The 23,622-nt window shown below is 38.0% G+C and overlaps 1 protein-coding gene across 12 annotated transcripts in view; it reads right to left on the bottom strand.

Moving 5' to 3' along the window:
• The window catches only part of LRMDA (leucine rich melanocyte differentiation associated), a 1,071,617-nt gene that overhangs the window by 126,313 nt on the left and 921,682 nt on the right, over positions 1-23,622 (bottom strand). The window contains exon 7 of one of the 12 annotated variants that reach the window (XM_070227827.1): positions 263-1,422. The exons of 10 other annotated variants lie outside the window; for them this stretch is intronic. In XM_070227827.1, the coding sequence (XP_070083928.1) occupies positions 1,412-1,422 (11 nt within the window). In that variant the 3' untranslated portion in view covers positions 263-1,411. Of the gene's footprint in view, positions 1-262; positions 1,423-23,622 lie in introns of those variants that run through there. One more of the 12 variants, XM_070227820.1, reaches the window with a different exon arrangement.

Here is a 23,622-nt window from a genome sequence, read left to right as displayed (position 1 = left end):
GTCCTGTTAGAATTAGCTTCTCTCTCCCATTTTATGTTTTCTTTTTGTCATTAATGGCCCTGGAACTCGTGGACATCTGTGGGGAGATGGAATAGTTAAAGGAGTGTGTGAGCCAGGCCCACTCCCACTGCAGTTTGGAAAGCTCAGCTTTATTTTCACACATATCAGACTTAAAAGAGAGAGGAAGTGGGAGGTTTGAGAACAATCAGCCTAGACTCAGGTTTTACAAAAAGAAATCATATACCAGAAATATTTCCCAAAATACTTGATATATTTATGATTTATTACCTGTCTGTCATCACCGTAAATACCACCACCACCAATGACAAATACAAGGCAAGTATCACTCATCAACTGGGGATGATTACAGGAATAGATAACATTTATAACATTTTGTTATATGCTATTCTAAGAAGAACAGCCCTAGAGGAAGTACTTTTATTGCTCCTTTTAAAAATGAGAAAACTAAGCCACAGAAAATTAAGTACCTTTCTCAAGTCCCAGAATTGATACGTAGAAGAGCTGGGATTTGAACTCATGCAGTTTGACTCTGAAATCTGTGCTCTTAACACTACTGCCATCCAGGCCAGAAGGCTAGTGATGGGTGAAGAGAAAACTGGGCTGTGGTGGGGCTCAAACAAACTGTAAAGTCAGCTGAGTTGTTTTCCAACGGCATAAAGCTCCTATTTATAGGCCCTTTTTTGCATCTATGTCTCTTTCTGTATCATCCCATCTTAAACATATAAATTCACTCTCTAAGACACCTGGTTATTATGTTGCTTATTCCCTTCTTACTGTTTTCAGAAAATATTTAGATCCTTTTTTTATAACTGATAACAGGTTAATCTGTTCTCCCAGGAGAGTTGCTTTTTACCAGTAACCCAAGACTTGAAACTAAAGAGGCGAAGCTCCGCTTATAAAATTTCAGTGTCAGCATATAAATAGTGATTATGGTCTCTTGAAATCATCAGTATTCTAGAGCCCCCGAAATCTATTAGGTGGTTTTGAATTCATTAGAGGAAACCTTCCCATATGGTGAAATGGATATAATCTCAACTCCAGATATTATTCAATGGAAAAAACATCAGAAAGTTTTGGCCTTGGGTTTGTGGGGAGGGTGAGGAGTTGTGAGACAATTACGAGGTTGAAATCACTTCATGACCCCACCTGAAACTAAATTCTATACTGCCACTCCTGGGTCATCACATTTCCTCTGAATATTCAAGCTCCTTCCAGTTATTTATTTATGTTTGGTATTTTCTTTTACAGAGTAGAGAAAATGAAAGAAAAATAACATCCCCTTCCCCAAAAGTATTCAATATGGCTTCCTACGAGGAAATGGTAGCGCTTGATGAGATACACAAACACAGGTCTCACTTCTCTACTACTCTCTTCTGCTGCCCTGGAGAAATCACTCAGCACCTGTAATGAGAGGATGCAGTGGCTAATTTTACAACATAAATCATAAGGCTAATACCATGACTAAAAAGTGATACCATCAGCTTCTTTTCCTTCAAGGCTGTTAGATCTTAGTCAATTACTTAGGAACGAAGATTTAAAGACTTCAGAAGCCTCTTTGCCAACAAAATATGCTTTTGCTATTAGCTTTCTTTCCCTTTGTAAAGATTCTCCAACACCCTTGGCAGGGGCTCCAGTGTGTTCTTGGCATTTAGAGGAAGACTGTTTGCAGGGGAGCAGCAATTAACAATGCTAGGCTAATAGAAACCCTGGAGCCCGGATGCCTCCAAATGATACGCCAACAGTCTTAGGATGGCCTAATGCAAGAGGAGATAGGGAAGCACATGCAGATAGGGAAAAATCGACCTTGTTTCTGATATATTTCTCAAGCTGTTTAAATATGAAACAAAATCCTACCAGGCTTCAAGTTTCCAGCTGTTATGATATCATAAGATAAATTTACAACTAGAGAAACAGCATGTTTGCTTTCACAAAGTATGGGAATATAAATGTTCCAAGTGTTAAAACTGTCCAAACAAATTAATTCAGGTAAAAATAGTTGTCTCTCATTTGGTTCCCTCACATTTGCTTTCTTTTTATAGAGCTTGTGAGCATGCTTCTCTCAACGTGGAGAGGAGAGGAAACGCACTTCCATCTCAGCAGACACCCCTTCTGCACGTGGAAACCTAAGGAGCCCTAAAGCAGGGAAGCTGGGTGGCCCCTGCCAATGCTCTCACTCAACTATTCATCGAAATCTTAATTTAGCCTCTTTGCAACAGAAGAAAGATGCTCTGCGCGGGGCTGAGGCTGGAAATCTTGTGATGTGCTCCCATTTTGGATGTTCATCATGAACTAAAATGAAAAAAGAGTTTCTTTCCTCAGTGACTTTGAAAAGAATAGAGTGGTGATTAACAGCAATATTTTTTTTAATGAAATGCAACCCGTCATCCCTGTCATCTCCTGGCCATCCTCGCTTGTACGCGCCTCCCTGACAAGAGGAATAATAATGGTCATACATCACTGCTCTGCACGTCCAATCATCTAAATCTTCCCTCGCTGCAGCCTCTGAGACTCAATTACTTTATTGACATGCAATCTTCATAAGGGGAGAAATATTGTGCATGTAAGGTCACTTGGTTATGAAGACATATTATCATATTATCTGCATGAGGGTTGCAGGGCTAAGACCTGACAGAGCTAATTATAATGGTACATGATAGAAAGCTCAGTACACATTATTCGCTTGGCTGCACTAAAGGTGAGGTAAGTCCATGACATCATGGTTTTTTGAAAAAATAATGCAACTTTGGCTTGGAGACTGTAACTTTTTTTTAAATACCCACATTTTTACTTTTTTGGCTGTGATGGACAATGAAAGAACTAGTTAATGGATTCCTAAGATCTCAGGGAACGGAGATGGCTTGCCCATGTAGTCTGTGTGTGTGTGATTGTCATGGTTATTCCCCCATCTAACACCAAGTTTCAGTCCATTTCCCAGCAAGTGAAATGAGAATGACTCAAGGGAGAAAGGTAAAGGGATACAAATGGGTCAATTTGATAACAGAGTAAAACTTCCCCTCATCCTCAATTAACCCCTTCTCAGATCCCTGCCTCTTTCTTTCTCTTTCCCTCACTGGAAGAGCCTTATCTTGCTAAGATTTAGTGCTCCTGAACGTGGTTTCTTTGTTCAGACATATCAGGTTAAGTGTTCGCCATCAGACACATGCTAGAAGTTTCATGTATTGCTAGGATACACAGCTAGTCAGTCATTCTCTTCTTTGCATCCTTAGCCTGTTTATGATCTCTGTTCCCCCCAGGTGTATCTCATATTGAGAGGTCAGAATGAGGAGCTCTAGTGGCATTTTTGCAAGAAAGGAGAATCAAGAAGAGGAATCTGAGCCAAGTCCCTGGGTCTTCCAGCCTTACTACAGTTAGCATGGGGCCTGGAAGGAAAACTGGGATAGATCGGTCTATGATAAGTCATCATGAAGTCAAAATTAAGTCAACCTCCATGGATGGGCTTGGGATAGCATCTGAGCTTAGGCCCTGGACACATGTTCTACTTTAGGAGGGGTGTGTGAGCTTATAAAGAAGAGGAAAGGGGCCATTCAAAGCATCACAACAATCCAACATGGGCTAGCTCTTACATTCTCTCTCTCAATAAAGAACTACTTTAATAAAGGAGAAGAAATAGCTAAAGCCTTCTAAGTTGCAGAAGCCACTTCAGTCTTGTACCATGACTTCTTTGGCTCAGACACAAGAAGCACAGAGCAGAACAAGAAAAGGAGCTTGTCCAATTTTTTTTCTTATTTAATACTCTAGTAACTAAAATTTCTCAATTTCTGGTACTAATGGCTCAAAAATAATGATGACATTGGTAACAAAGCCACAAAGAGATTCAGAATATTTTTTCTGAATTGGAAATTATATTGTACATAATAGGATGTTGACATCAAGTAAATTCGATGGCAATCCATGTACAGTAGAAATGGGAATTCTTCAGACATCAGAATTTCAGATTGGCTATGTTGGATTGGAGAGTTTAGTGCATTGCATCTCCACCTTGGAGGTGGCATCTCAAATGCCATTCTGAAATAGGGAGGTTCATAAAGTACCTATTTCCAAAAGTTGAGATACTAAGTGAGACAAAATTGTATGGTCAGTAGAAAAGAGAACTTGGCTAAGGTTTGGAGATAAAAATCTACTCCTGATCCAACCACCCATCATACATGCCAAAGCTCCTTAGCAAGGCACATTCTCTCTTTATATGTTAGAAAAAGTACTTAGGAGAGACAGTGAGCTATTGTAAAAAGACTATGGTATTTCCAATAAACAAACTGGGTGGAAAATCTGGCCATATCATTTATTAGCTTCATGATCTTGAGCAAATTCTTTTACCTTCTGAGCTTCCATTGCCCGTCTTCGAAATGTGTAATAATATTGTCCACTTTAAAGGATTGAAAGTTAAATTATATGAAATGAAAGTAAGACACTTTGTGAACAAAATACACTTGGTGAATGGCAATTATTCCTACTGTTTCAGTCCTACTTGTGTTAAACTGTTATGCAGGTAAAGGAGGTAAGTAAACATAGACAGAGAAGAAATCCCATACTAACATAGGTATAACTGTGATTCCTGGTGTTACCAGACCAGATTCTCAAATATGAGAGAATTTTAGATTTTCTAATGTCAAAAATCACTTTCATCAAAAAGTCCTTGACCATCCAGACTCATTGGTACTGTCTCAGAAAACAGAAAGGAAAGTTATGATGGCAAAAAGTAATGTAATAGAGAAGGGAGTCATTGAAGACCAGAAGCCAAGTCCATATAAAAGGTGGGCCAGGACCTGGGATCATGAAGGAACCCATCTGGTTATCAACTCCACATCCAGAGGGTTTGAGACCAACAGTCTAGAGAGGAAACTAATTCCTTCTTTTTTGGAATCAGGATATACTCTGTAATATCCTTCTTCCCAGCCTACAAGTCAGGAGGCACTCAGTCTAGTGGTCTTGGACACATCCCTTCAACCCTTGGGGTTTCATATCCTGCAGCTGAGAAAGTCATTTCCAGTAGTTGATTTCCTATAATACTTCCTCAGTTGATCAGGGTCCACACTTTAAGAAAAGCAGACACTGGAGCAATGGGAGCAAACATTCTAGTCGAGTTAGGGCATAAGATTTTGACCTGAGTCAAAAGGGAACAGTAGTCTACTACCAAACATTAAAAGTGAAAGTTTTGAACAGTGTCTTTCACTTTAGAAAGAACTTTATCAAATTAATTTCTAAATAATTATTTTATTTCAAACCATTTGTGGAATCTGAAAACTCACTCAATTAATAATAACATGCATCATGTATAATCCTCCCAACAACTTAATGAAATGGGTATCGCTGTCTTCCCCACTTTGTTGCTGAAGAAATTAAGACAAAGTGAAGTTAAATTAATTTCTCCAGGTCCAACAGCTAATAAATGGCTCAATTTTACATTGTTTTAAATCCCCCATCTTCATGGAGCTTTGTATACTTGCTTTATAGCAGGAAATAGAAGAAATTTACCTCTTTTGCCTCTTGACCATTATTAGATAAAACAGATTATCACTTTCTGAAAGGGTTTTGAATTTGCTCAGCTGGTGGGCAGCAATGAGTTGGCTGGTTAAATTCTTCAACTTACTGCAGACGTTCAGGAGTGCAAGCCCCTTTTCATATGAGGAAACAACTTGCTATAAATGCACTATAAAGAGCCAGAGCTTCAGATGGAGAGGGAAAATCCAAAGGCAAAGTTGGCTGTGTGTGGGTAGATGCCCCTATGGTATTACTGAAAGCCAAGCAAACAATAGCAATGTCACCACTTGTATTCTCCTACCATGGATATTTCTGTCAAAGGCTGCTAGCTTTCAGAACAGCCCTTATTAATAAAATGCAAGTATTCTTTGGAAAGACTTTTACCTTAAAAATTAATACTTTGTCATCAGGATTTCTTTGGCAATTACCCAAGAGTGAGACATGAAACAGGGGCCTGAGTAGAAAGAGGCTTAGCTTTATGATTAGACACACTAAGGAGAGAAAATGTCAGAGCTCAGTTTCTTTTTGTGTGCATGTGTGATCCTGAACATTTAGACTCAAATTCAAGATCTGTAAGGTATGAATAATTTGATGAGTGAGGTAGACTAGAAGGTTGTAGATTAACATTCCTACTGAGAAAAACTAGTAATGTTGAGAAAACTAGGTATAGAAAATTTTATTTGCAGCCCTCAGAGAGCCACTAAGGCAGTGAGGACATGAGGGGATAAGATCTCAGAGAGAAAAAGTAGGGAGAACGACAGTGCACAGACATGAGCCCAACATCCAGGGCCACTTTTCCCCTGAGGCAATTTTCAGTTCTCAAGTTGCAATTAAGAAGGTGAGAAGCAAAACCAAACTTCAAACAGTCTTATAGGTCTTGGGGAAAAAAATTAGATTTAAGCTATACCAAGCAGAAGAGGCCCAAGTAGACATTACAGACTTTCAACTGAGACTCTGAAGAACTAAATCTAAGGTAGAGGGATGACTGGAAATAGATCTGCCCTCACAAAGTTTGCAACCCAGCTTCCCATTTGCTCCATCATTAATTGGATTGAGGTGATTGTCCCCAGCCTAACTGCCTCCCTGAAACAAAATAAATCTTCTCTGAAGGAAAATAACACTATTCAGAACCTCAAATTACCTCCATAATTTTTGCAGTCAGTGTTAGGTATTCTATGAAATATCATGTGGCATACCAAGATCAAACGCCCAAAAATCCAGAAAAATAAATAAAAGATACAGAGCTATCAGAGATCTAGATAGTGGAGTTATTAGCCATAGACTTGAACATATTAATCAAATATACTTTAAAGATGTTAGAGGACAAAATAGAGAAATTTAGAAAAGAATTGAAAACTATAAAACAGAATCAAATGAAACTAAGGATTCAATTGATGTATTTAAAAGAAAACTAGACACAACTGAAGAGATGATTAGGAAAAGAGAGAACAGGTCAGAAGGAACCTATATTAAATGTTAGTTAAGAGGTCATAATTTTAAATGTTAAACAGCCTATGTACCTCAATTAAAAGAAAAGATTTCACAATGGATTAAAAATACGATATGTTGCTTATAAGAACACATATTAAATATAAGAATTCAGAGAATTTGAAAGGAATGGAAGAGTATATAACAAAAGTATTAACAATAAAGGAGGGTGTATGTATACCAATATCAAGCAAATTAGAGTTTAAAGCAAGAAATATTACTAAAAATAAAGAGGGAAAGTATTATGCTAATAAAAGAGTTGCTCAGAAAGATGTAAAATTCTAAATTTATATATATATATATATCAAATGGAGCCATGTGCTATATAATGGCACTTTGGTCAAGAATGAACTGCATATACAATGGTGATAGATTAGTACCATAAGATTAGTACCACACAGCTTAGGTATGTAGTAGACTACACCATGTAGGTTTGTGTTAGTATACTCTATAATATTCACACGATGATGAAATTGCCAAATGATGCATTTCTTGGAATATATCCCCATCGTTAAGCAACATATGGCTATAATCTAAAAAATGCATGAAAGCAAAAATTGACAAAACTAAAGGGAAAAAGACTATTTCACAATCATAGTGGGAAGTTTTAACAGACTTGTCAGTAAATGAATGAAGCAAGAGACAAAAATCAAGAGTTATATAAAAATCTGAACAATATGATTAAGAAACTTGATCATACATAGACACACATAGCCAAATATACAAATAAAGAATATTGCAGATAACAACTGCAGACACTGAACAACACAAAACATTCACTCAAATTAAACATTGTCAGGCTATAAAACAAGTGCCAACAAATTTGAAAAGATTGAAATTATGAGGGGTATATTTTCTGACCAGAGTGGAATTAGCTAGAAATTATTTGCAAAAGATAACTGACAAGTGCCTAAATGCCTGGAAATTAAGCAATGCACTTCTAAACAACTGAAGGGTCAAACAATTAAACAATGGAAATTAGAAAATATCTTTAACTTAATGACTATGAAAATATGACATAAAAAACTTGCAGGATACAACTAAATTCATGCTTAGGGAGACATTTGTATACTTAAATGTATACATTAGGAAAGAAGACAGATGGATCACTGATCAAATTATCATCTTAAGAAAGTAAAGAACAGCAAAGAAAACCCAACAAACTGGAAGGAAGAAAACAGTAAAAGAAAAGTTCAAAAAATAATAAAATAAATAAAATACACATTAAAATAATCGATAAAGGCAAATTTTGTTTTTTCTGAGAGAACTTATAAAATGAGAAATTCTGGGATGAGGGACGGGGTGAGAATGCTCAAGAGAAAACTAGAGAAGGTAGCAAATTACAATATCAGAAATGAAAAGAGGACATCAATACAGTGACTAGAAAAATAAAGAAGATACTATGAATAATTTTTGCAAAGAAATTTGATATTTAACTGCAGTAAGAAAAATCCTTGAAAAAGACAACTTACCAAAGCAGACATAACAAGAAAATAGAATAGTACTATACCTTACATAAACTAAATTTGTAATTAAAAGCTTTCTCACAAAGAATAGTTCCAGACATTAATTTTTCCAAATACTTAAGGAAAGAAATAATATCAATTTTAAATGAAGTCTTCCAGAAATAGAAAAAATGAAAAAATCCCCAACTTCTTTTTTGAGGCTAGTAAAATCTGACATTAATATTTGATAAGAGTATTAGAAGATGAGCCGGCCCCATGGGCCGAGTGGTTAAGTTTGCATGCTCTGCTGCAGCAGCCCAGGGTTTCACCAGTTTGGATCCTGGGTGTGGACATGGCACCACTCATCAGGCCACGCTGAGGTGGCATCCCACATGCCACAACTAGCAGGACCTACAACTAAAAATACACAACTATGTACTGGGGGGCTTTGGGAGAAAAAGGTAAAATTTTAAAAATTAAAACAAAGAGTATTAGAAGAAAGAAAAATTTTATGACAATCCTCATAAACAGATTCAAAATTCACAAAGTATTATCAAATAAATTCTGTGTGTACATATATGTGTATGCATGTGTACTAATATAACACGATCGAGTTGGCCAAATTCCCGAAACACAAGTTGCTGTAATGTTTAAAATCAATGTAATTCACCAAGAGAATGAGAAGAGGAGCAAAATGACGGGGTGAGCTGACCCAGGACTCTCTCCCCTCCAAAGTACAACAAAGGACTGAAAAAAACTCCTGAATTTCAGCTAATGAACCTAATGCCAGGACTCAGAGACCTACAGTATCAAAAGACAGAGGACGGAGCCCCTGCTGCCCACCTCGGAGGAGCTGGAACAGGGTAGGAGAGAACTTCGCTCCCTCCCCTAGAAACTGGGATCGCTGCGTAGGTCCCGGGAGGAGCGGGGGAGGGGCCACACGACGAGGGGATCATCTAGGACTTCTGCTGCTGGTACAGTGGAAACCCGCTGACGGGGGAAAGCTTCCATGCGCGAGGACCCCATAAGCCCAGGGTCCCGAGAGACTAGAGAACAGAACTGATCGAATCCAGATCGGTGCGCGCAAGAAACTGCCCCTGCCGCCCCGCCCCAGCCCCAGCAAACCGCACTTGGTGCTGCCATCTCGCCCGAAGGCAGAGAGCTCAGAACACGTGGCTCTCGACCGCCATCTAGTGGTGACAGGCTGTAACTGCAACCGAATTCTACCACCATGCGAAAAAACCGCTCCTCTACCATCCAGCAATTTATAAAAGCCCCAGACCAGAAGGAAAACAATAAAAACATAGAATTAAGTCCTGAGGACTTGGAAATAGGTAAGCATAGTGAAAATGAGTTCAGAGCAGCTATAATCAAAAATCTCAATGAGGTAGAGAGAAAGATAGAGAAACAAGCCGAGTTCTGGACTTACTTCACAAAAGAGATTGAAATCATAAAGAAGAATCAAACAGAATTACTAGAGATGAAAAACACAACGGACCAGATAAAACAGAATACGGATTCCCTGAATGCCCGGGTAGACTCCATAGAAGAGCAAATTAGCATAATCGAAGATAGACAGGTTGAACGGCTCCAGAGAGAGGAAGAAAGAGAGCTAAGGATTAAAAGGAATGAGGAAAGTATTAGAGAGATAGCAGATTCAATGAGGAGAAAGAATTTAAGGATCATAGGAATTCCTGAGAACGTGGAAAAGGAAAATGGAGCAGAAAGTGTGCTTAATGAAATTATAGAAGAGAACTTCCAAAATCTAGGGATTGAGGGAGAAATGTGTGTAGAGGAAGCTTTCAGATCTCCTAGATTTGTCAATTTAAAAAGACCTACTGCAAGGCATATAGTAGTACAAATGGCAAAAATGAATGACACAGAAAGAATACTCAGGGCTGCAAGACAAAAGAGAATAACCTACAAAGGAGCTCCTATCAGGCTTTCAGCAGATTTCTCTGCAGAAACCTCACAAGCTAGGAGAGAATGGAGTGACATATTCAAAGCTTTAAAAGATAAAAATCTTCAGCCAAGAATACTCTATCCAGCAAGAATATCCTTCAGATATGAGGGAGAAATTAAATCTTTTCCAGACAAACAAAAGTTAAGGGAATTTGTAACCAAAAGTCCTCCACTACAAGAAATCCTCAAGAAGGCTCTCATACCTGAAAAAATAAAAAAGGGAGAACGGGGTCACAAACCACAGACTAGGGAGACAGATAAATAGAACCAGAATACGATAGCAAATATTCAACTATAGCATTAGGGTAAAGGTAAGGAAACTACCAAAGCAAAGATGATCTTATCACTCTAACTACAAACTCATAACACAAGTTGGAATAAGAAATGAAAATAATAATTTAGGAGGGGAAGAGCAAAGGGACTAAATTAGTCTAGGCCAAGTAAGTAAGAGACCACCAGAGAATAGACTATATTATACACAAGATTCTAAATACAAACTTCAGGGTAGCCACTAAACTAAAAAACAGAACAGAGCCACAAAACATAAATAAGGAAAAATCTAAGAGACCCAGCATAAGAAATTGCAGTATCAAATGGGTAGGATAAAGCACACAGGAAGAGAAAAGCAGGAAAGCCAGATAATGAACAACAGATTGACAGCTTTAAGTCCACATGCATCAATAATCACTCTCAATGTGAATGGATTGAACTCTCCAATAAAAAGACACAGAGTGGGAAAATGGATTAAAGAACAAGATCCAACAATTTGTTGCCTCTAGGAAACACACCTCAGCCCCAAGGACAAACACAGGCTCAGAGTGAAGGGGTGGAGGAAAATACTTCAACCTAATAGCAAGGAAAAGAAAGCAGGTGCTGCAATTCTTATATCAGACAAAGTGGATTTCAAGATAAGACAGGTAAAGAGAGACACACAGGGACAATATATAATGATCAAAGGGACACTTCATCAAGAAGAAATAACGCTTATAAATATCTATGCACCCAACATAGGAGCACAAAAGTTCATAAAGCAACTATTAACAGACCTAAAGTAAGATGTTAAAAACAACACAATAATAGTAGGGGACCTCAACACCCCACTCACATTAATGGACAGATCATCCAGACAGAAAATCAGCAAAGAAATAGTGGAGCTAAACGAAAAACTAAAACAATTGGACTTAATAGACATATATAGATCACTTCATCCTAAAAAAGCAGAATACACATTCTTCTGAAGTGCACATGGAACATTCTCAAGGATAGACCATATGTTGGGAAACAAGGCAAGCCTCTACAAATTTAAAAAAAATTGAAATAATAACAAGCATCTTCTCTGATCATAATGCTATAAGGCTAGAAATTAATTACAAGAAAAAAGCTGAGAAAGGCACAAAGATGTGGAGACTAAACAATATACTACTGAACAAGCAACGGATCATTGAAGAAATTAAAGAAGAAATCAAAAAATACCCGGAAACAAATGAAAATGATAACATGCCATACCCACTCATATGGGATACAGCAAAAGCTGGATGAAGAGGAAAATTCATCGCAATACAGGCACATCTTAACAAACAAGAAAAATCCCAAATAAGCAATCTTAAACTACACCTAACTGAACTAGAGAAAGAAGAAGAAATAAAGCCCAAAGTCAGCAGAAGGAGAGAAATAATACAAATCAGAGCAGAAATAAATACTACTGAAATGAAAAAGGCGGTAGAAAGGATGAATGAAACAAAGAGCTGGTTCTTTGAGAAGATAAATAAAATTGACAAACCCCTAGCCAGACTTACAAAGAAAAAAAGGGAGAAAGCTCAAATAAAATCAGAAATGAAAGAGGAGAAATAACAACAGACTCTGCAGAAATACAACGGATTATAAGAGAATACTACGAAAAGCTCTATGCTAACAGAATGGATAACCTAGAGGAAATGGATAAATTCTTGGACTCCTACAATCTCCTAAAGCTCACTCAAGAAGAAGCAGACAATTTGAACAGACCAATCACAAGGAAAGGGATTGAAACAGCAATCAAAAGCATCCCAAAGAATAAAACCCCAGGACCAGATGGCTTCCCTGGGGAATTCTAACCAACTTTCAGAGAGGATTTAATACCTATCCTTTTCAAGCTATTCCAAAAAATTAGGGAGGATGGGACACTTCCTAACACATTCTATGAGGCCAACATCACGCTGATACCAAAGCCTGACAAGGACACCACGAAAAAAGAGAGCTACAGGCCAATATCACTGATGAACATAGATGCAAAAATTCTAAACAAAATTTTCGCCAGAATTCAGCAATTCATCAAAAGGATCATACATCATGATCAAGTGGGATTCATACCAGGGACACAGGGATGGTTCAACATCCGCAAATCAATCAACGTGATACACCACATCAACAAACTGAGGAATAAAAACCACATGATCATCTCAATAGATGCAGAGAAAGTATTTGACAAGATCCAACAGCCATTTATGATTAAAACTCTGAACAAAATGGGCATAGAAGGGAACTACCTCAACATAATAAAGGCCATATATGACAAACCCACAGCCAACATCATACCCAATGGGCAAAAACTGAGCGCCATCCCCCTGAAAACAGGAATGAGACAAGGATGCCCTCTCTCACCACTCTTATTGAACATAGTACTGGAGGTCCTGGCCAGAGCAATCAGGCAAGAAAAAGGAATAAAAGGAATCCAAATAGGGAGGGAAGAAGTGAAACTCTCGCTGTTTGCAGACGACATGATCTTATATATAGAAAACCCCAAAGAATCCATTGGAAAACTCTTAGAAGTAATCAACAACTACAGTAAAGTTGCAGGGTATAAAATCAATTTGCATAAATCAGTAGCATTTCTATATTCTAATAACGAACTAACAGAAAAAGAACTCAAGAACACAATACCATTCATAATTGCAACAAAAAGAATAAAATACCTCATGGCAAATTTAACTAAGGAAGTGAAGGACCTATATAATGAAAATTACAAGGCCTTTCTGAGAGAACTGTATGACGACATAAGGAGATGGAAAGACATTCCATGTACATGGATTGGAAGAATAAACATAGTCAAAATGTCAGTTCTACCTAAAGCAATCTACAGATTTAATGCTATCCCAATCAGAATCCCAATGACATTCTTTACAGAATTAGAACAAAGAATCCTAAAATTTATATGGGGCAACAAAAGACCCCGAATTGCTAAAGCAATCCTGAGAAAAAAGAACAAAATGGGAGGCATCACAATCCCTGACTTCAAAACTTACTACAAAGCTGCAGTAATCAAAACAGCATGGTACTGGTACAAAAACAGGTGCACAGATCAAAGGAACAGAATTGAAAGCCCAGAAATAAAACCACACATCCAGAACAGCTTATCTTCGACAAAGGAGCTGAGAGCATACACTGGAGAAAAGAAAGTCTTTTCAACAAATGGTGCTGGGAAAACTGGAAAGCCATATGTAAAAGAATGAAAATTGACCATTCTTTTTCACCATTCACCAAAATAAACTCAAAATGGATCAAAGACCTAAAGGTGAGACCTGAAACCATAAGGCTTCTAGAAGAAAACATAGGCAGTACACTCTGACATCAGTATTAAAAGGACCTTTCCGGACACCACGTCTTCTCAGAGAAGGGAAACAATAGAAAGAATAAACAAATGGGACTTCATCAGACTAAAGAACTTCTTCAAGGCAAATGAAAACAGGATTGAGACAAGAAAACAACCCACTAACTGGGAAAAAATATTTGCAAGTCATATATCTGACAAAGGCTTAATATCCATAATATATAAAGAACTCTCGCAACTCAACGACAAAAAATCAAACAACCCAATCAAAAAATGGGCTGGAGACATGAACAGACATTTCTCCAAAGAAGATATACAGATGACCAATAGGCACGTGAAAAGATGCTCATCATCGCTGATCATCAGGGAAATGCAAATCAAAACTACACTAAGATATCACCTTACACCCATTAGAATGACAAAAATATCTAAATCTAATAGTAACAAATGTTGGAGAGGTTGTGGAGAGAATGGAACTCTCATACACTGTTGGTGGGAATGCAAACTCGTGCAGCCGCTGTGGAAAACAGTATGGAGATTCCTCAAAAAATTAAAAATAGAACTACCATACGATCCAGCCATTCCACTACTGGGTATCTATCCAAAGAGCTTTAAGTCAGAAATTCCAAAAGTCCTGTGCCCCCCAATGTTCATTGCAGCATTATTTACAATAGCCAAGACATAGAAGCAACCTAAGTGCCCATCAACAGATGAATGGATAAAGAAGTTGTGGTATATATAAACAATGGAATACTACTCAGCTGCAAAACAGAACAAAATCATCCCATTTGCAACAAAGTGGATGGACCTTGAGGGAATTATGTTAAGTGAAATAAGCCAGTTAGAGAAGGATAATCTCTGTATGACTCCACTCATATGAGGAATTTTAAAATGTGGACAAAGAGAACAGATTATTGGCTACCAGGGGAAAGGTGGGTTCGGTGGGTGGGCACAAAGGGTGAAGTGGTGCACCTACAACACGAATGACAAACATTAATGTACAATTGAAATCACACAAGATTGTAACCTATCATTAACTCAATAAAAAAAAAAAGAAAAGCAAAAAGAGAATGAGAAGACAAGCACAGATTGGGGGAAAATATTTGCAAAAGACATATCGGATAAAGGACTGTTATGGAAAATATACAAGGAACATTGGAACATTTAAAACTCAACAATAAGAAAACAACCCAATTTGAAAAATGGGCAAAAGATTTGAACAGACACTTCACCAAAGAAAATATACAAATGGCAAATAATCATATGCCATCATATGTCATCAGGGAATTACAAATTAAAACAAGAATGAGATACACACCTATTAAAATGGCCAAAATCCAGAACACTGACACCACCAAATGCTGACAAGCATGTGGAGCAACAGGAATTCTCACTCATTGTCAGTGGAACTGCAAAATACAGTCACTTTGGAAGACAGTCTGGCAGTTTCTTATAACACGAAACATACTCTTACCACATTATTCAGCAATTGTGTTCCTTGGTACTTAACCAAAGGAGATGAAAACTTATATGCACACAAAAACTGGCACATGAATGTTTAAAGCAGTTTTATTCATAATTACCGAAACTTGGAAGCAACCAAGATGTTCTTCAGTGGGGAATGGGTAAAAAATTGTCGTATATCCAGACAATGGAATACTATTTAGTGCTAAAAATAAATGAGCTTTCAAGCCATGAAAAAGCTTGGAAGAACTTTAAATGAATATTAATAAGTGAAAGAAATCATTCTGAAAAGGCTATATCCTGTACGATTTCAACTACATGACATTTTGGAAAAGGCAAAATATAGAGACAGTAAAAAGATCAATGGTTATCAGAGGTGGAGGAGGAATGAAGAGGTGAAACAAAGACTAATTTTAAGGGAATGAAACTATTCTATATGGTACTGTAGTGGTAAATACATGTCAAAACCCATAGAACGTAAAACACTAAGAGTTAACCATAATGCAAACAATGGACTTTCAGTGATAATGATGTGTCAAGGTAGGTTCAATTGTAACAAATGTACCACTCTGGTGGGGGATATTGATAGTGGAAGAGGCTGTGCAAGTGTGGGGACAGCGGCTATATGGGAAATCTCTGTAATTTCTGTTCAATTTTGCTATGAGCCTAAAAATGCCCTAAAGATAAAGTCTATTAAAAATCACTAAACAGATCTTCCTCAATTTATGATGGAGTTGTGTCCTGATAATCCCATCATAAGTTGAAAATATTAAAGTGGAAAATGCATTTAATACACTTAACCTACTGAAAATCATAGCTTAGCCTAGCCTACCTTAAATGTGCTCAGAATACTTACATTAGCCTACAGTTGGGTAAAATCATCTAAATAAAGCCTATTTTATAATAAAATGTTGAATATCTCATGTAATTTATTGAACACTGTACTGAAAGTGAAAAACAGGATGGTTGTACGGGTACAGAATGGCTGTAAGCATTTGATTATTTACCCTTCTGATCACGTGCCTGACTGGGAGCTGTAACTCACTGCTGCTGCCCAACATCATGAGAGAGTAAAGTACCACATATCACTAGCCCAGGAAAAGATCAAAATTCAAATACAGTTTTTAATGAATGCATATCACTTTTGCACCAGCATAAAGTCCAAAAATTGTAAGTCAAACCATCACAAATTGGGGACCATTCGTAATCCATTACATTAATAGAATAAAGAAGGAAAAGCAAATGACAATCTCAATAGACAAACAAAAAACATTTCATATTTCACAAAATTCAATACTGATTCAGGTTAACTCTTAACAAAATAAGAATAGAAGGAGATTTTCCTAACTAATTAAGAATAGCTATTGAAATAATATACCAAACATAAAAGTTAGCAGTGAAATTAAAAGCTTAGATTGAAAAATGAGAAAAGGATAACTTTCAAGACCATTTCTATTCAATATTGTACTGGAGGTCCTAGCCAGTGTTATATGGCAAGAAAAGAAATAAAAAGTATAGGGCTAGAAGGAAGAAATAATTATTTATAGGAAATGAGATTTTGTATATAGAAAATCAAAAGACTCTACAAATTCTTAGAATGAATACCTAAATTTAGCAAGGCTGCTGGCTTCAAGATCCATATATGAAAATTATTTCTAGGTCTATATACTAACACCAAAAATTAAGTAAATTAAGTTACAACAAAAATAAAAATTTTTAAAAATCATATAACTAGGAATGAATTTATTGAAATATGTACAAGACCTCTCCCCTCACCACATAAACACACTAAAATATTGTTGAGATTAAATAAGACCTAAATAAGTGGAAAGATATCCCCATAGTCATGGACTGGAAGACATCATGTTATAAACCTATCAATTCTCCACAAATTAGTCTCCACAAATTCAAAGTAAGCCTAATCAAAATCCAGTAAGTTTTTTTCATTGTTGTTGCTGTCACTAAAACAGATAAAATGATTCTAAAATTTGTATGGAGATGCAAAGGGTCAAACATAGCCAACATAATCTTGATACATTACTAGGTATTAGGCCTTATTATAAACCTGTACTAATTAAGAGATTGTGGCATTGACCCAGAAGAGACAAGTATATGAATGGAACCAAATAGACACTCCACAAACAAACTCACACGTGCAAGCAGTTGATTTCTGACAAAAGCAGTGAGGAATGAAAGGTATTTTCAGATATCCTCAAGAAAAATTAATTCTTGACCCCCTACCTCACACCAAATATGAAAATAAATGTCAGATGTATTATAGCTCTAAATATGAAGGTAATATATAAGATTTCTAAAGGATAATGTGAGGGACTGGTCTTGGCCACTCCAAGATGTCTCTTTGGCATGAGGATTATTGGGCTGGTTGCTCTTGATAAACTGGGACAGGGAAGGAGGCTCTGAGGGGTGGAACTTGCTTGCCTTTTGTTAGGACACATTTACATTTGTAAGGTAAATCTCTATCTGTAAAGGTGCCTTCCTCTCTGTACCAGGGAGAAGAAAGGGGATGACCTTCTCTCTAGAAACTCTTAATCAATGGGAAAGGCAAGGACTTAAATCTGCATAATAATCTTATTCCTGTTTCTGGTAACCTCCTGTAACTGACTCCCCCCACCCCCAACATCCTCCTTTGTCGTTAGCTGGATATGATTTAAGGTGAGGGCTTCAGCCATTTTGGTGAGTTGCTCAGCTTGCCTGACCTCTCCCATGTATACATGTTATAAAGCTTTGTTTAATTTTCTCCTGCTATTCTGTCTCATGTGAATTTAATTCGTTCTCTGGCCAGACGAACCCAGAAAAGGTAGAGGAAAGGTCTTCCTCCCCTACAATAACATAGGAGAATAACTTCAGGACCTTTGTGTAGATTAAAGTTGCTTATCAAGACTCCAAAAGTACTAACCATAAAGGAAAAGACTGAGATACTGGACTCCAATATTACTGAAGACTATATAATGTTAAAGAAGAACAACAATAAAAATAAGAAAATAATACATCCTATATGCTTCCATTTATTTAAGTTCAAAAGCAAGCAAAACTGATTTACAGTGTTAGAAATCTGAATGTTGGCTACTTTTGTGGGACATGAAAGGGCTTTTTTGGGGTACCAGTCATAGTCTATTTTTTATCCAGATAGTGATAGCTTGTGATAATTTATAGAGTTGTACATTGTGATTTGTGCATTTTCTCTATGTATGTCATAGTTTACTTTAGAAGTTTACATAAAAACAAATTATCAAGTGAATGCAAAGCATGTAGCACAGTGCTTAAACTCTTTCCCTTTATACTGGAAGGATAAGGAGCACCTGAAGCACATACTAATAAATAGACATGAAAAAGCAATTTCACCATTTTGCCTTGTGCTAATTGGAAAGAATGATCTCGAGAGGAATTAGTTTAAAAATATATATGAAGCAGGTGTGACCCAGGATGTGACTGAAACAGGCAGGGCTACCAAATTGTATCCAGGGAGTTCAAATTGTTGATGCGATCTGTATTTTCCCAGATAATCCCATTGAGGCAGAGAAAAATATGACACATTACCAAAATTAATCACAGAAAAGGGTCAGGCAAGTATAATACACAGGAGGGAGATTACCCTTGTCCAGCTCATTGACGAGTGAAACACTTATGACCCAGGAGATGCACTATGCCTCCTCCATCATAGATAGTGCTTAATCACTGTACTGCAATTGCTAAAAGATAGAAATGCATGAATGGATAGTACAAATACACACACCTACACAACACACACATACAACATATAGAACACATACGTACAAAGGCAGATTTCCTCAACCATTCGCTAACTACAAGCCAATGGGGTGCTTGTCCAAGCACTGGGGAGATGAGGTAGAATAGGAGAAACAGACATGTAGCCTCTGCATGGAGGCAGAAGGACTGTTATAATTATTTTATTATTTTATTTTATTTTTTTCTGAGCTAACATCTGTTGCCAATCTTCTTTTTTTCTTCTTCTTCTTTTTCTCCCCAAAGCCCCCCAGTACATAGCCGTTTGTATATTGTAGTTGGGGGTCCTTCTAGTTGTGCTATGTGGGATGCCATCTCAGCATGGCCTGACAAGCAGTGCCATGTCCACACACAGGATCCAAACTGGTGAAACCCTGAGCCGCCCAAGTGGAGTGCGTGAACTTAACCACTCGGCCATGGGGCTGGCCCAAGAAATATTGTTATGATAATTTGGTCTCTATCTCAGGTATTGTTAAACTCTGACAACAGAGCTGCTAAGTGGACCTCTTGAAGCTGCACATCAAAATTGTAAGTACATGGAGGTAATCTTTTTTGCTTGGTTTTGTTTTTTGGTGAGAGATTCCACAGTGCTGAGCACATCCTCCAAGGAGTCCTTGACTTCATAAATCATAACCACTGGTTATGAATTTGTTAACAAATTATCTTAATAATATGTTAAATTATTAAATTTGTATTTAATAAGACCTTGGTACCTGCTCCAGGTGCTGGGCTTGTAGGATTGCATTGTCCTTACAGGAATGTCTGAGGGGCAATTTTTTACTGATTGGGATGGGCAGTATACAGCTTTATAGCAGAGCTTTGGGACAAAGGTTTGACCATTCATTTGACCGCATAGAAGTGAAGAGTGGTCTCTATATGATCACATGACCATATAAAATTAACAAAATACTTCCATAAACATGATATTTTTTGAATCTCATATCTACCCTGTGAAAGAGGCAACATGGTAGGCAACATCTTCTTCTAAAGAATAGGACAATAAAGCTCAGAGAAATTAAATGACTTGCCCAAGGCCACATATAAGCAGTAGAAGTAAGACTTGAATCAAGTGTATGACTCTTTTAAAATCTCTGAAAAACTTGGTACATATCTATAAGAATCCAACCAGGAAAAGGGAAAGTGTGATTTCATGAGGTACTCTTTTCTACTCCAGGGCAAGTGTCATTCATAGAACTGCCTTCAAAGAGCCATAAATCTGCCTTTTTGAAGATTGCATCCCTGTTCAGCCTTCCAGAGCTCCAACACATTAGTTTAATGCTTTGTTCTCAGGTTATGCCACCATTTGGATAGTCAAAGGTAGTTAGTGTGCTTCTCCCTGAGCTTCGGTATTTGTCTGACCTGGTTTAGAGGGGCTACCCAAGTCTAGGTTGACACTAAAACGTGATACAGAGAACAGCAACCTCACAAAGTCCTCACCTAGCCCACTTCACAAAATGTGTGTGATCTGATTAGAAGCCCACTCTTGTATTTCCCCTTCTACAGAGCCAGGCTAGTGTTGAGGTTGCAGCTGGATTTAGGATTCCTCAAGAAGCAGCCTGTAGAACAAGGCGTAGACTCAGTCTGTGTCAGCACATCTTGTGCACGCAGGAACATGTGTGCTGAGCTGCAATGTGCAGTAAAGGACAGCCAGGCTGACAAAATGTGGGAAGCATATGGCAGGGGTGGGGTCTATAGCTGTGTCAGGAATGCACATACATATGGTCATGATAATGTGCATGGGATATTATCCTTAATTTTTCTTTCTCAAAAAACTTAAACACACGCACACACACACCAGCCAAGATTAGAGAATGTTAACATGGAAACAAGTATTATATATCACTTAGTTCAATCCTCTCATTTTATAAAAGAATCTGAATCCCAGAATATATGGGAAAGAATATATTCTAGGTCACACAGACATACCCAAGAACTAGTGTCTAAGACTCCTTATTTGCAATCTAGAGTTCTTTCCTCCATACCAAGCTCCTTCTCAAAAATTGGGAGCACCTAGCTTTATCTCCCCTGCCCAAAAGGGAACTGAAGCTCTTTTGGACAGAACATCCCTATTGCAGATCTCAAGCAGGTGTGAGAAAGAAGACTTAGACTCCATACTGCCTTTACATCAACCTTTGGCCCTAAAACTCAAATGGAGCTTCAGAAAGTCCAGAAATGAGCAGAAATCAGTCAGCTTTGGAAAACCAGAAGGTCCCCAGACCAGTCTCTTGGAAACATGACAACTGTTCCCTCCAGAAAAGAAACAAGGTTATTACGAAGGCAGAGACACATGGAGCCCTTGCACTTCCCCTCCCACAGTCTCTCAAGAGGGAAGGTCCTAGATTCTGTCAGAAAGGAGGTAGATTACATATGTCTTTTTGGATTCCTTCAGACCCATAGCCAAAGAACCAAGGGCTTATGGAGCCTCACCCTCCTTTTCTTCCCACTCTGCTTCATAACTATAGATGCCTTCCCTTCTCTCACTATCCTGAAGTCTTCAAACCAAATATGAGACTCCTTACTAGCCACTTTCCCATTCTGGTGAGCATATTCCTCCCATTTCTGATCCAGGCTAGTGACTGAGCAGTGACCTTCAAAGCCCTCTCTGGCCCCAAAGGCAGGTAAATGTAAGCAAGGACTTTAAAGGGCCCATGGGTGGAGCAACCAGATGAGCCATATCTCAACTAGTTGTCTCAGGGTTACCCGACTTAGACAAAAGAGGAGAACACAGAGGAATAAACTTTTTCCATTCTCTTTGTTGCTCAAATCCTTCAACTTCCCTTTCAAGGCCCTCTCATTACAGCCTTCCCCAGCCAAGAACTCCAGTCAATATTATTCTCTCTCATCTAGAATATAAATCTATCTCTTGATTATGTTTCATTAAAAGCATGATGGTAAGCTGTGAGTGGGACTTCTCTTATTTTCATATTATTTCGAAATTCTGAGGTCTTCAACAAGATCTTAATCCTTCAAAATCCAGAACAAGAGTCAAGCCTTCCTCAACACCACAACCAGGGAGGTCATGACTTCTCAGGGTTCCCAAAGCTCCAAGTTCACACTTGTATGGTACAACACCCCTGACACTGTCCTGCACTGTCGCATTAATCTCAGCAGACATCCCCCTCCTCCACCACACCAAATGATTTATCTTCTTTCTCCTTTCATCTCTAGCCTAGACCTAGCACTCTGTAGGACTGCAGTAAATATTTGATGGATGGATGGGTGGATGAACGGAAGGCAGGCAAGCAGGCAGTGTGGATGTGAGTTCCTTATAGAATGGTATCATAACTTCAATAGTTGTGGTTGGCTGTTTTTGTCTTTGTTTTGTGGGTCTGTAAGTCCTAACAGACCCCCTATGTTATTTTTTTATTCTAAAATACTAATGGTCCTTATTCAAGGAATAACATTGATGCTATTGGCAAAGCCAACACTTAGCTTATACTGGCATATAACACTGTGAAGTCAGAGATGATGTCTTTTTAATAGAAGAGGAAGCTGAAACTCAGATAACTTAAAAGGCTTGCCCAGGGGGCCAGCCCAGTGTAGCAGTGGTTAAATACCTACATTCTGATTCAGCAGCCCAGGGTTCACTGGTTCAGATCCCGGGTATGGACCTACGCACAACTTGTCAAGCCATGCTATGGAAGGCATCCCACATATAAAGTAGAGGAAGATGGACACAGATGTTAGCTCAGGGCTAATCTTTCCCCCCAACCCCCTGCCCAAAAAAAGTTCATGTAGTTAGTAAATAGCAGAGATCAGACATAGACATTCAAGTAGAACCCAGTAGTTGAAAGCTTGGACTTGGTTTGCCCTGCCTAGGTTTGAAGCCCATTCTGCCTCTTACCAGCCATGTATCTTGGAAGAGTTGCCTTCTTCGTGTTTCACAGTCCTTGTTTGTAAAATTGGGTTAAAAATGTGCCAATCTCATAAAATCTTGCCATGATTATGTGAGGTAATCAATTTAAACTTAATCAACTTAAAGTGCCTAGAGATTTTCTCTCCAAGGGAAGTGCTCAATAAATGTTGCAGCTAATATTCATTCATTGATTCAATATATATTTATTGAGCCAATATTGTGTTCCAGGCACAACATTAGACACTGGGGGTATAATAGTAACACAGACATAAATCCCTGCTCCTGGGGAGCTTATTTTCTAGCAAGGGAGGACACATGATACACAAACTGGATCAACTTTACAGTACTTTTGAGTTTGAGAATCAGATGACAATGTGGGTCTGGAGCGTATGGAGAGGTCAGAGCTGGAAAGATAATAGTGGGGGCATCTGTAAGGAAGGGATGGCTAAAGATCCCAAAATGGTTGATATTGTTGAAAAAGTAAAAGACAGAATCTTGAGAAAAGACCACACTGAAGGGTAATGCAAAGAGAAAGG

Source organism: Equus caballus, chromosome 1, assembly GCF_041296265.1.
Source record: "Equus caballus isolate H_3958 breed thoroughbred chromosome 1, TB-T2T, whole genome shotgun sequence".
Taxonomy (NCBI): domain Eukaryota; kingdom Metazoa; phylum Chordata; class Mammalia; order Perissodactyla; family Equidae; genus Equus; species Equus caballus.
Note: the sequence above shows the minus strand (reverse complement) of the source record. Positions and strands in the feature narration are given on the sequence as shown.